Source organism: Salmo salar, chromosome 16, assembly GCF_965601325.2.
Source record: "Salmo salar chromosome 16, fSalSal1, whole genome shotgun sequence".
Classification (NCBI taxonomy): domain Eukaryota; kingdom Metazoa; phylum Chordata; class Actinopteri; order Salmoniformes; family Salmonidae; genus Salmo; species Salmo salar.
The window spans coordinates 13,853,374-13,867,492 of NC_138306.1; the positions used below are offsets into that span (position 1 = coordinate 13,853,374).

General features: G+C 43.3%; 1 protein-coding gene across 1 annotated transcript; it reads right to left on the minus strand.

Moving 5' to 3' along the window:
• Positions 1-6,076: 6,076 nt before the first annotated feature.
• Positions 6,077-13,212, minus strand: cyb5r2 (cytochrome b5 reductase 2). Its single transcript, XM_014148058.3, has 9 exons — positions 13,071-13,212; positions 12,663-12,812; positions 12,314-12,386; positions 12,021-12,127; positions 11,704-11,833; positions 11,462-11,545; positions 11,177-11,262; positions 10,808-10,907; positions 6,077-6,650 (listed from the first exon to the last, which is right to left on the minus strand). Exons 1-9 carry the CDS (start codon positions 13,080-13,082, stop codon positions 6,478-6,480), a joined length of 915 nt encoding a protein of 304 aa, XP_014003533.2. The 5' UTR covers positions 13,083-13,212; the 3' UTR covers positions 6,077-6,477.
• Positions 13,213-14,119: the final 907 nt, after the last annotated feature.

Consider the following 14,119-nt stretch of genomic DNA (forward strand, 5'->3'; position numbering starts at 1 on the left):
ATTTTGGAGTCCCTTTTATTGTAAACAATTATAGAATATGTTTCTAAACACTTCTACATTAATGTGGATGCTACTGTACCATGATTACAGATAATCCTGAATGAATCTTGAATAATGATGAGTGAAAAAGTTAGACAAATATTATACCCCCCCCCCCCCCCTCCAAAATGCTAACCTCCCCTGTTATTGTAATAGGGAGAGATTAGCATGTCTTGGGGGGGTATGATATTTGTGTGTCTGTAACTTTCTCACTCATGGTAGCATCCACATTAATGTAGAAGTGTTTAGAACCAATAGAGGACCAAATACAGTATATGTGTATTAAAGCAGTAAAAAGTAAGTGAATTTGTCCCAATACGTTTGGTCCCCTAAAATGGGTGGACAGCGCTTCACATCGTAAAATAATACAATTAAATAAATACTGAATGTCAGCTTTAATTTTAGGGTATTTTCATCCATATTGGGTTAACCGTTTAAAAATTACAGCAGTTTTTGCTGTAATTTTTAAACGGTTAACCCAATATGGATGAAAATACCCTAAAATTAAAGCTGACATTCAGTATTTATTTAATTGTATTATTTTACGATGTGAAGCGCTGTGTTACTTGTATTGAAAAGCGCTATACAAATAAAGTTTAATGTGGCTCACATAATTGTAAATTATGTGATTTGTGTTTAAAAATGCACATTTCCTACAGCCTCAAGTTAGTCATCTCCAAAGTGATAGTGCCCTCAAAGCTCATCACTAAGCTAATGACCCTGGGACTAAACACCTCCCTCGACAACTGGATCCTGGACTTCCTGACAGGCTGCCCCCAGGTGGTAAGGGTAGGTAACAACACATCTGCCACGCTGATCCTCAACACAGGGGCCCCTCAGGGATGCGTGCTCAGTCCCCTTCTGTACTCCCTGTTCACTCATTACTGCATGGCTAAGCACGACTCCAACACCATCAAGTTTGCCGATGACACAACAGTTGTAGGCCTGATCCGATAACGACGACACAGCCTATAGGGAGGAGGTCAGAGACCTGGCCGTGTGGTGCCAGGACAACAACCTCTCCCTCAATGTGATCAAGACAAAGGAGATGATTGTGGACTACAGGAAAAGGAGGACCTGAGCACTCCCCCATTCTCATCGACGGGGCTGTAGCGGAGCAGGTTGAGCGCTTCAAGTTCCTTGGTGTCCACATCACCAACAAACTAACAGGGTCCAAGCACACCAAGACAGTCGTGAAGAGGGCACGACAAAACCTATTCCCCCTCAGGAGACTGAAAATGTTTGGCATGGGTCCTCAGATCATCAAAAGGTTCTACGGCTGCACCATCGAGAGCATCCTGATTGGTTGCATCACTGCCTGGTATGGCAACTGCTCGGCCTCCGACCACAAGGCACTACAGAGGGTAGTGCGTACGGCCCAGTACATCACCAGAGCAAAGCTTCCTGCCATCCAGGTCCACTATACCAGGCGGTGTCAGAGGAAGGCCCTAAAAAGCTCCACTATACCAGGCGGTGTCAGAGGAAGGCCCTAAAAATTGTCAAAGACTCCAGCTACCCTAGTCATAGACTGTTCTCTCTGCTACCGCACAGCAAGCGAGACCAGAGCACCAAGTAAGCATTTCACTGTAAGGTCTACACCTGTTGTATTCTGCGCATGTGACTAATTCAATTTGATTTGATACCCTTGATAAAAATTTGCCACACTTTAAATATTGTACTACTTATTCTGACTTAGTTATTATTATTATTCTTTACAGCGCCATTACTCATACACCGTTTAAGCTAGAAACACCATTCAAACTTTAAAACGTGCAGGCTGGTCTGGAATAGTGTGCTTGTATACAACTTGTTGATACTATTTATACTTTTAAAACTTCATCCACTTTCATGGGATTTCTTCAACATTCTAAAGCTTCTATTGTGACATCATGACTTCCAACATTCCATTCACTGTAAATACAACAATGCAACTTTTCACAGAAACCAGCTACTCTGACCACTTTCCCAACTACTTAGACTAAAAGTTAGACAGTATGACATCTTGGCCTACTGCCCTGCTATTCAAATCCTAAAGCAGAACAGAATGATCTGGTACCGATAAAACGTTACAGCTGTTTAAGTAACCGCATCAACACAATTTTCTGTAACTTTTTATGAACAACAGAAATGTCCCTCTTTCCCAACAAGTCACACAAAAAGTTATAAGGTATGACATCTTTGTCTACTTCTCTGCTATTCAAATCTGGAATCAGAAAATAATTATCTGCTACCAATCAAAAGTTACAGCTGTGTTTTCAGAGTTTCGAGTGACAAAAAGTAGCTAGCTAATGCCAGCTAACAGCTCTCTTGTCACGCCATTGATCAGCCCAAACGGAACCGTTGCTATGGATACTCACACACGCAGAGGAGCAGATGGTGCAGCGCAGGCAAAAATAATGAGGGTGAAGAGGGTGATTGAATTTAGAACAACAATATTGTAATAATGATGGAGAGTTTTCAAGAAGGTAGCCGAGGCAACAGTGCATCATCTTCCTTCTCAGTATCGTGCCTGTGTACTAAATAACTACATTTACATTTAAGTCATTTAGCAGACGCTCTTATCCAGAGCGACTTACAAATTGGTGCATTCACCTTATGATATCCAGTGGAACAACCACTTTACAATAGTGCATCTAAATCTTTTAGGGGGGGGGGTTAGAAGGATTACTTTATCCTATCCTAGGTATTCCTTAAAGAGGTGGGGTTTCAGGTGTCTCCGGAAGGTGGTGATTGACTCCGCTGTCCTGGCGTCGTGAGGGAGCTTGTTCCACCATTGGGGTGCCAGAGCAGCGAACAGTTTTGACTGGGTTGAGCGGGAACTGTGCTTCCTCAGAGGTAGGGGGGCCAGCAGGCCAGAGGTGGATGAACGCAGTGCCCTTGTTTGGGTGTAGGGCCTGATCAGAGCCTGAAGGTATGGAGGTGCCGTTCCCTCCACTGGAAGCCAGTGGAGAGAGCGGAGGAGCGGGGTGACGTGAGAGAACTTGGGAAGGTTGAACACCAGACGGGCTGCGGCGTTCTGGATGAGTTGTAGGGGTTTAATGGCACAGGCAGGGAGCCCAGCCAACAGCGTTCGCTAACTACATTCGCTAGTTTGCATGTCTTAAAAGAGAAGGGCGGGCTGTACATTGATCCTGCTGCTCTGATTGGATAGAGTGAAGCTGTCTCCGTTCACTTGTTTCTTATTTCACCCAATCACTTCTGATTGCATATTTTGGTCTGATAATATAAAATAACTCAACAATAATAACTCTTCAACCATTCAAGCTAGAGACAGCAAACAAAGTTCAGGCATGTTCAGGCTATCCTAACTTCAGGGTATTTGCATTTCGAAATGCTCCTAATTTCAAAATGCTCCTAATTAACCATATATGGTTCCCTTTAAAGCCTATGGGGAATATACAACACCGTACAATGAAATGCAATGGGCGAAAACAAAGAAAAAACGACGACAAAAAGTAACTTTTCCGAGACTGACCAAAAGTTTTTATTTGGCTCACTCGGTTGGGGCTTGACCAGTAAAAATAAAAACATAGTTACAAAGAGAGGACCATTAGGACAAATTAATTCAGTTGCATTCGAGATGGCAAATGTACTTAAAATGAGTATGCAACACTCACCAGTAAGCCATCCATCCTCAACAACTCCCCCCTGTAGGCATTTAGACCAACATTGCTGTTCTGCAGAATTAACGAGTCGTGCATTCCACCTGGCCTGGCCACCTTGCCACCACATTCAGCAGCGTCTTTTGCCTTTTACGTGACATAGCTGAACTAGTTTTTGGATGGTGCCTATATGGCGATGTGGGAGCCGTCTATTGATCCGTTCGTATTCAGGAACCCATTGATGGCATCATGGCAAAGAGGCCCCTCTTAACTTCAACCTGTTGTGCGATGGTGTATGGAAATTGTATGTGTTACTGTTCGTTTTGCTGATGACGTGCCTCTTATTTGCCAATTACTGTACTTTATATGGATTATTATTGTACCAAATGCACTGATGTGGTCAAATTATATGATATAACCTGTCAAAATATATTGCATGAATTCACAATGGACATACAATGAAATTGAAAAAAGGATTCAATTATTACTCTCACAATTTCACAGATGTTCGTTCATATATTTCCCCCTTTCTATGCTTGACAAGCAGTTCCCTTATTCCATCACTTGGTACTGTGTGTACACACGGCTGTGCGTAAATTGAAGCACACTCAAGAAAACGTTCATATTGATAAATCTCACACTTTGTGTGGAAATGATCCCACGCATGGTTTACGCACAGATTTGTGCCTAAGCATGATTGATAAATGAGGCCCAGGCATTTACATGTGTTGGTTGCGCAATAAATACTTTTTTTCTGGCAACCCTTCCAAATAGCTTATTGGCATGGAACCAACTTCCAGTGGCTTTAATCTTCTTAAAGATGTTTGAACTTTTACTGTTGAAAAGCGAAGTACACACAAAAAGATGTTTTGAGCAAAATTGTGTATTTTAGACAACTGCAAACTTCAAGGAGTTGAGCATCCAATAGAGGAGAAATTGAGAAAAAAAGAGAAAAGGCCCACCCCCTACCTGTACTATAATATGACATACCTGGACCACATATTGAGAGGTGTGTAAATCAGGTGTTAAATTAGGTGAAAGGGAGACTGGAGTGCCACTTGAATTATTACCCTAATAGTGGTAAGTGGTATATTTATAGTTTTTGCAATTTGTTTGTACCCATTGCCTGATTTATGGAGTTCAAAAACCATTTGTCTCTTTTCGTCTGTGAGTTATTTGCCTTTCCCCATGGTTCTGGATGATAAATTGATTTGACCACATTTTTATACCCCTTTGAAACAGGAAGTTTTGAAGGCCACAATGCAGTTCCTTAAGCTAAGATTAACAAAAAAAAGTACAACGTTAATGCGGTTTTAATTTTGTTTGATTTTATTTAAAAGAATCTTAAGGGGTGCCAGTCATTTTGACACCCACCTTTTTGAGAAATGTTTTTATTACTACTCTTTCTCTGATCAATTGTATTAGTATAAAAATATATCATTTCCCCATTGTTTTGAACATACAGTATAGTTCAGTATTTGTATTATTTATATTATAGAGTATTTTTTGCTCATCTTTATCAAGGTTGCCAATCATTTTGTAGGTGACTGTTTACAGTATAAGTAGGTGCAAAGAATAATATTACTATTTTTACCCAATACAACAAAGACAGACTATGTTTAGAGATGGATTTAATGATTAACCCTCCTGTTGTGTTCGTTTCTTGTTAATTAATTCTGTGTTCCCGGTCCAAAATGACCACCTCATGATAGCTGATTATAAATCCATAATAACACATATTATCACCTAATGTTATGTTAGATCTTTTTATCAACTTAAGTTCTTGTGAACATTACAAGTTTTGAACCTCTATTTGCTATTTATGGCCTGTAGGCCTCATTGACCTGAGCTCATACAACTCATTTTTGAGTAATAAAAGCATAATGTATGGATTATTTTGACTATAACAAATACTCAGATGAAACGTATTGTGCTATTTATCACAGACTACTTTGTGTCAAAGTTTAACAAGGACTCTCTCCTCATCACCAGTGTCATGATCAAATATATGATCAAGAGCCTCACATACAGCATATTGTTAGGTCATTGTGCTGCCACAGAATGAATTGTGAGCAAGGCCTGTGAGAAAAGAGCTGTGAGAAAAGTTCTATATATTATTGAAACAATGTTGCGATTGTTTGAGAGAATGCCAACAGGTGTGGTTCCCGTGGGGGAAAGATTCTATTGAGGAAAGGTTCCCGTGGGGGTTGCCATGGAAGCCAAGAAGGGGAGTGAGAGGTGTGTGTGTGTGCGCTCAAACACACATGCATGTGGGGGTCTGGGAGAGGAAGTGTGTCCATCTGATGAATGGGCATGTGCCTGAACTCAATTTTATACACTAATTGTAGTCTCACCCATTCATTTCTAATGACCGGTCACTTTTGACCGGGAACACCACTGGTGTACAAAAGTTAAATAAAACACCCAAAATGTAATGAAAATCATCAACATGTATTTTGTGTGTTCAGATGCCCTGTGTGGACAAAGTGATGGAACCTTATGACAATCAGATTAAATGAACTACATTTTTCAGAGAGAAAACATCCAATTCAACCGGAACACAGCAGGAGAGTTAAAAATAACACGTCCAAAAGCTTTAGATCTAGACAAATTATTACTGGAACAGTTCAAACATTCCAAAACCCAACCAACCATATTACAGTATTTCTCACACAAAACAGTTCAAACTGTTCTTTGAATGTTAAACATGCAAATATTACATTTTTTTATTTTATGTTCTACACACATAATTCAATATAACAAATGGTCTCAAATGCCCTGGTGTAGTTTAATGTATATATGGGGTTCTATGCCTAGTTGAAGGGCCTGGGAGTTACTAGTATGTGAATGTGTTCTCTGTCTTGTAGCCCAGAGTGGAAAGGTTGGGGAGGCATGCATGCTGGATCATGGGGGGTGGGCCACACATGACAATAAGCACATCGTTGGATGCCGGGGGAAGGTGCTCTTTCATCATATTAGCGTTCACAAACCCAGAGCTGTACTTCCAGTCTGCAATCAGAGGAAAAGACACAAGCTGAATTTCAACGCTTTTAATCAACAGATAAGGATCAGCTATGCAGGCCAATTCAATTATAACACCTTGTTAACGAAGACATGTTCGCTTTCAAATACTTCTTTCGACGTATAACTATGGGTTGAGCCCATTCCCCTTTATAAGGCGCCACTCGCCCGTCCTCTGGTTATTCTCGCCGCTCTTCCTTGCTAAGATCACTACGCTCCGGAAGCTCTCTTCAGCACGACTTGATCCCGGTCTTCCAGCCTTTGTGGTTAACGCCGCCGAAAGTAGGACCTTAGCTCTCATCTTTTGTGTTGAACAAACCGATCGAAAGGAATGTTTTTGCTTCGTGTAAAATAAGCTCTTTTGCATTTTTCTACTCACTAAGTCTCCTGTGGTAGCTAGCGTCACACGGCTAGCTACTGAGACTTGGCTAGTTCTCGCTGAAAGGCTTAGCTATGCTGGCTAGCTCACCACAAGGCCGGCTATACCACCAAACTAGCTTTTCTACCTGGAAAGGTAGAATTTCTAGCTCACCTCTCTCGTTTAGTTCAATCCACGTTCCCTTGTGCCGTGTTGGCTAGACTGACCGTCCTGGGTTTACAGCTCGACGGTTGAGAGAAACACTTTGTTTGTCGAAAGATTAAAACTGAGTCCTGCGCGCACTGTAGGGAATTTCCTACTACTGACCTCAGCCTTCGAGCGAGGAGGCTACCCCCACAAACCCAACCCACCTGGGCCGAGGTAACGGATACCCAGAGGACCTCCACCAGCTGTTTCAAGATATAGCAATGGGGGAAGGAGACGGGGACCTCGTTATCGACGAGGGAAATGACGATGGCATGGCTAATCTCCGTCCTCAGCGGAGCATTGTTGCCTGATGATACATTTGGGCTTATCGATGTCTGCAAACAGGCAGAGGCCAGGTTCCATACTGAGTGGCCCACAAACGGAAGCTAGACAACTGCAGATAAGCCTTTGTCCAGGAGGGTCCAAACTAGGCACTTTGCTAACATGGACGTTAAGGACATGGAGGAGCTGGGCTTTGGCAAACCTCTGGTAGTCTTCCCAAGGAGAGTAGTGTCGGTCAGTTACGAGGCACTGGGATTGAGGTGGTTGGCCAGTGACGGCTCAACTACCAGACATTTGACAAAACCCGGCTCTTCCATGTCCTTAATGGTCTACATGTCTGCGGCACATTCAGTATGGGCATTGAACGTAACGTCGCTACTGTTGGCTTACCAGGATGATTTGCTGCTAGAGATGGGCATGTGTCCAGCCTCCGGACAAAGAAAATGCAGATTTCCTTGATGCTCCTATCGAGATGAAGGAACTGTTTGGGCCGGTTGTCACCGCCATGTGGCAAAAGTGCGAACTTTGCAAGAAGGAAGGTGAAGCCTTCAACTTCTGCCTTCCCCGCAGACCTGGGTACCATGGCAACCCATTCTACAGCTCCACGAGCCAAGGCTTCGCAGCAGGGAGAGGGCAACACACTGGAACCAGGGTTTTCCATCACGCAAAATGCAGCAAACCCACAGTTCGGGTCTCCCAACAGAGGCCGACAGTGGGGGGAAGAAGGAGCATCCGACCTAGGAGTACGTCCCTGGTGGCAGAGAGGAGCAGCAAACACCTGGCCTGTCCACTTTTGGGTGGAGCACAGATCCCCCCCCCCCCCCCCCTCCTAAAAACCTACCCCTTGGGCAGCGCCTCATTCCTATGCGTCCACTCACAGGAAAGATGGAAGGGGTACTTCCTGGTTTCCAAAAAAGTGTGTGGGGGGAGGGATGCGCCGCATTCTGAACCTAAGGGTCCTCAAGAGCTATCTGAGGAAGTTCACGTTCCGTATGCTTACACTCAATGCGCTGTCTCGCTCTATTCGTCAAGGTGACTGGTTCTCTGCAGTCGACCTACAGGTCGCTTCTTTTCACATAAGTATTCTGTCAGCACACAGGAGGCTTCGGGACACATCCAACGAATACCTTGCTGTCCCTTTCGGGCTAACACCCCTGAGAACCAAGGGACTATGTCTCGGCATACATAGACGATTACCTGCTTTTCTCCCCAACACAGAAGCAAGCAGTGCGAGATACGTCTTTCCATGTAACACACCTCACCGAGTTAGGGTTCAAGATCAACCAGAAAAAGAGCCGATAGAAACATAGGAAAATTCTCTCTCTTATCAGGCTACACTATTGGACGACTGCATCACGTCGTTCCGACAGTGCCACTCCCTGTTCCACAGTGGGTGCTCGGTCACACTCAGAATGTGTCTCAGAGTGCTTGGGTTAATGGCGTCCACCATCTCAGTTGTACCACTGGGACTACTGAGAATGAGAGACTTCCAGCGTTGGGTATCTTCCCAATGTCTGTGTATACGACGTCACATCAATCGAGAGATATCATTGATCTCAGAATGTCTCTTGGCTCTCGGTCACTGGAAGAGCCCCTCGATCTTAATTTCTGTCATATAGGCTTCGACAATAACACAGTAGGGAAACATCCTCTGTTGTTTTATGAAGGGAGCGCATCAATTATGCCCAGTCTCCAAGCCTTTAACCCGTCTTGGGACCTGTGTATTTTGCTTGAGGCCATCTCACAGCAGCCCTTTCAGCTGCTGGAAAGCGTGGAGAGGAAATAGCTCTCCTTTAAAACCGCATTACTGATTGACCTTATGTCTACAAAGCGAGTGAGTGAGCTGCACGCTCTGTCAATTCACCATTCGAAACCTACAGCTTGCCCCGGGATTATCCAAGGTAACCTTTTTGCCTAACCACGCCTTTATGCCTAAGGTCAGTGATAAATATAAGTGTCTCGCCTTAGAGTTTGTGGCTTTCCACCCACCGCCCTTCACTTCTATGGAAGAAGACCGTTTATGTCCAGTATGCTCTTTGCGCATTTACTGGGATAGAACAAGAGCATTACGAATGAGCAACCAGCTCTTTATTTCCTGTGCGCCTCCCTGCAAGGGTAGGCCCCTCTCTTGTCAACGGCTCTCCCATTGGATTTGGGAGTATAATAACAAGGGTTTACAGCCCCTGGAGGGCCTGAGGGCTCATTCCACCAGAGGTATGGCTACCTCTTGGGCACTGTTCAAAGGCATCTCTATAAAAGAGATTTACGATGAGGCATGTTGTGTCACCCCTCAGACATTTATGAGGTTTTACGTACTGGATGTCACTTCACCCTCGCTGACGCATGCTGTCCTCAGTGTCAGAGCCTCTGAGGGATGATACTTTTGGGACTACCCTGGCTTTGGAGAGCGTGTCTGTGATATGAGAGTTGGCCATATTCCATAGTGATACATCGAAACGCATATTTGAAAGAGAACTCAGGGTTACTGTCGTAACCCCGGTTCTCTGATAATATGAGTGAGATGTATCGCCGCATTTCTCTGCTTGCAAAAGCGCAAGGAAGAGAGGCATGCTTGAGAATAACCAGAGGAGGGGCGAGTACCACCTAATAAAGGGGGAGGGGCTCACCCTATTCGCCACTCAACCTGTCTGTCTCCAAAATACATTGTGTGATTGGTTATTTCCAGTAGTGATCCGCCTGGAGAAAATCCCATAGTGATAAATCTCACTTGTATATCTGAGAACTGGGGTTAACCTTGAGTTTCCTTCTTGTGGAAATAATTATCGAGTTCCAGGACAGACAATTAGCTGTAGCTTCATTTGCATACTGTACCATACCAGGAAGCTACAGTATAGCTGGTGGGTCACATGGCAAAACATAACATAAATAGAACATTAAGATCATAGTGATGTTGGGATATTACATTTACATTTTAGTCATTTAGCAGACGCTCTTATCCAGAGCGACTTACAGTAGTGAATGCATACATTTCATACAATTTCATATATTTTATACATGTTTTTTTTTTTTTTTTGTGCTGAAGGGGGAAGGATTCCCATTAATTCAGCTTGCAGTTTACTGTACATCAGTAACAATTTAATAAACCAGTTCAAAAGGGTTGCTGCAGGTGCACCTTTTGGGATTTTTTGGTTCTTGTCACCATACAAAGGGTATTATAATATGGTAAGACGGCATGGTAAAAATGATTTATTGCAGTTCAACAAGGACAATACAATGGCATTAGCCCATGACAACCCCGTAGCTTTCTCTTTGTCAATATGGAACACTATGGTCTTACCCTGTGGAGGCTTGTCCAGAGTGTAGGACAGGTTGAGTTGGTCAGAGTGACTCTTCAGCACCTCCTCTAGTTCATCCCGCAGTAGGATATCCTTCTCAGTCTGGGGGAGAATCATCATTAGATTAAGGGTTTACAGGTGTTACATATGCTACAGTATGTCATTGAGTTTTGTTAGACCATTCTAAAAGGTGACATTGATCTTGGTTGTATATCATCAGATGATTGTCATCGATTTTGTATTCATAACAAGCTTCGTGCCCACTTCATTGATAATCCACCATGATGGTTCATAGTGTGTGGGATATGACTCAGGTTCTTCCTCAGATTTGGACAGGAATCCACACTTCCCTGTGCACTGGTGCGACTGACCTGGTTAGCAAATATGAGCGAGCACTTGGTGTTGTCTGCAGGGTCTCCTGTAATACTGCGAATCAGCTGCAGCATGGGGGTAATCCCTGAAAAAGCACCAGGACATTTATGCCAATTTACAATTTTCAGCTCTGCTTCACAGAACATATGAATTGTGCTGAAACAGTTACACAAATCATGTTATCGTCAAGAAGAAAAAGACATCTCAGCCCGAAAGATTTATGCTACCCACAAATTTCTGTATAAATACATGACACATACATTTTAAAGATATGAGGTCCATACCTGTTCCACCAGCAATCATTCCCACATGTTTAAACTTGCGGACCTTGGCCTCAGACTTCTTATCAGGTCGAATGGCAAATTTACCTTAAAAATAGGAGAAATCTGTTTAAAATTAAGTAAATTGAGAAAGGGCTGGTGCATTGTAATACATTGCCCTCTGTTGGTCACAAAATGATAATGTCATGACGAAACAGCATAGTATACATGACTAGAATGACTAGATCACACACAGACACACACACCATTTCCTGTGTATACAAGGAGTCCGTTGGGTCCTCTGAAATCTATTTTGTCCCCAATGCTCATGGCGTCCAGGTACTGGGACATCTTGCCTCCGTCAGGATAGTTACGATGAGTGTTTTTGTAGTACACCTTGGAAAACATGGGCACAAGATCAATGTCAAATGATGAATAGTCTTACAAGTCATCCAACTGATTGAAATGCAATTCTAACCATTCATACACATCCATCTTTATGGTGCCAGATCCTTGCTGTTATATTGTAACAAGTCTGAACAAACTCAAATGATCTGATGAATGGGCTGTTGAATAAGAGTACCTTGACCACCAGGTCAACAAAGCCCTGGTCCTCATCACTGGAGACAGGAGTGTAGGCCCGGATGACCAGGCTCCCATTCACCTTAGCTGACAAGTACACATGCTGTCCTGGGTGGGCGGAAAGGGTACATGGGGTGAAAGGTGCAGGAGCGGGATTGTACTATCTTCTCAGTCAGCTCTTGTGGTATTTATTAGTCCTGATATGCCCAGATAAGTAGGTCTCTGGCCTGATGGGATATCGGTGCTGTTGCACCGCCTGATGAATGAGGTGGGTGTGTAGTGTAGCCTCAGTACCTACTGGCAGTCCAAGGACATGTGTGGGAGAGGGAAGGCCAAAGCGAAAGCGCTTTGTATCATGGCTTATATCCTGCGCAGAAACAGCAAAATGGGAGTACTGTAACTTGTCAGCCATTCAAACATCTTTGTGGGTGGGAATATCCTGCATTTGAATATCATTGGCAGACAAAGTTAATAGCAGCTTAAAGTTAAACTTGAACTATTATTTAAATCAGTCAATTATTTGTGACAATCCTGTGTCAGAATCAGAATTATCAGAATGATTTCCTTGCAGGTATAGGATCATACTAACTCTAAAACAAGTAGAGACAGGCATGCATAGAAAGACATGTAACTCTAGGCGTACCTCTTTCTCTATGAGTGGCAGTGGATATTTAACTGTAGAATCTTGTAGTGTCTGTGGAAGCTTCTTCTTCTTCTTCTTCTTATCACCTCGGAGGAGGAAGTAGAGCCCAGAGAGGACCACCACAGACGTTCCAACCACAACAGGTACTGTCTGCCAATCAAAATCATGGACAACCATGAATACAGAATACGGTGGAAAACACAGTGGACTGACAAATTCACTCCCCTATGTACTTATTTGGACAGTGAAGCGAAAACATTTCATTTGGCTCTACACTCCAGTATTTTGGAGTTGAGATCAAATGTTTTAAATGAGGTGACAGTACAAAATGTCACCTTTTATTTGAGTGTACGTGGCAAATAGGAAGAAAGGAAAGAAGTGACAAATAAAGTAAAGACTCATTCTCACCAGACTCTCCATGACGGGTAAGTGTGTGTCAGGTGTGTTGCTCTCTGTCTGCCTCTGCAGTGTGGTCAGTGTGATCAGGATCCAGGCAGTGAGTTTGGGCTGAGCTAGGCTCTGGCCCTGGAGTCAGACCTTTGCACCAAGGACACCTAGGGGAGGGGGAGCCAGCTGGAGGAAAGGTAATAGAGGGCTGACGGACCAATAGGAGAGAAGACAAAGCCATGACGACGCACAGCTGAGTAATCCATACATGTAGAGGTGAATGGTCCAAAATCACGCCACTCTCAGATCACTCAGGGGTTGGGACACTGGTTTAGAAAGTGTGTGTGTGTGTGTGTGTGTGTGTGTGTGTGTGTGTGTGTGTGTGTGTGTGTGTGTGTGTGTGTGTGTGTGTGTGTGTGTGTGTGTGTGTGTGTGTGTGTGCGTGTGCGTGTGTATGGTCTGATCAATGAAAATAGCTCCAAGCAAGTTTATGACACTATAGCACACTTAGGCTTATAACTTCTGAACTGTTGAACTAGATTCATGCAATTTGGTATACAGTGCATTCGGAAAGTATTGACTTTTTACACATTTTGTTATGTTACAGCCTTATTCTAAAATTGATTAAATTATTTTTTTCCCCTCATCAATCGACACACGATACCCCATAATGACAACGTGAAAACAGGTTTTTAGAAATTGTAATAATTTATTACAAATAAAAAAACTGAAATACCTTATTTAAGTATTCAGACCCTTGGCTATGAGACTAGAAATTGAGCTCATGTGCATCCAGTTTCCATTGATCATCCTTGAGATGTTTCTTCAACCTGATAGGAGTTCACATGTGGTAAATTCAATTGATTGGACATGATTTGGAAAGGCACAAACCTGTCTATATAAAGTCCCACAGAGTAGCAAAAGCCAAGCCATGGGGTCGAAGGAATTGTCCGCAGAGCTCAGAGACAGGATTGTGTCGAGGCACAGTTTGGTGACCATGAACCCGATGGTCACTCTGACAGAGCTCTAGAGTTCCTCTGTGGAGATGGGAGAACCTTCCAGAAGGACAA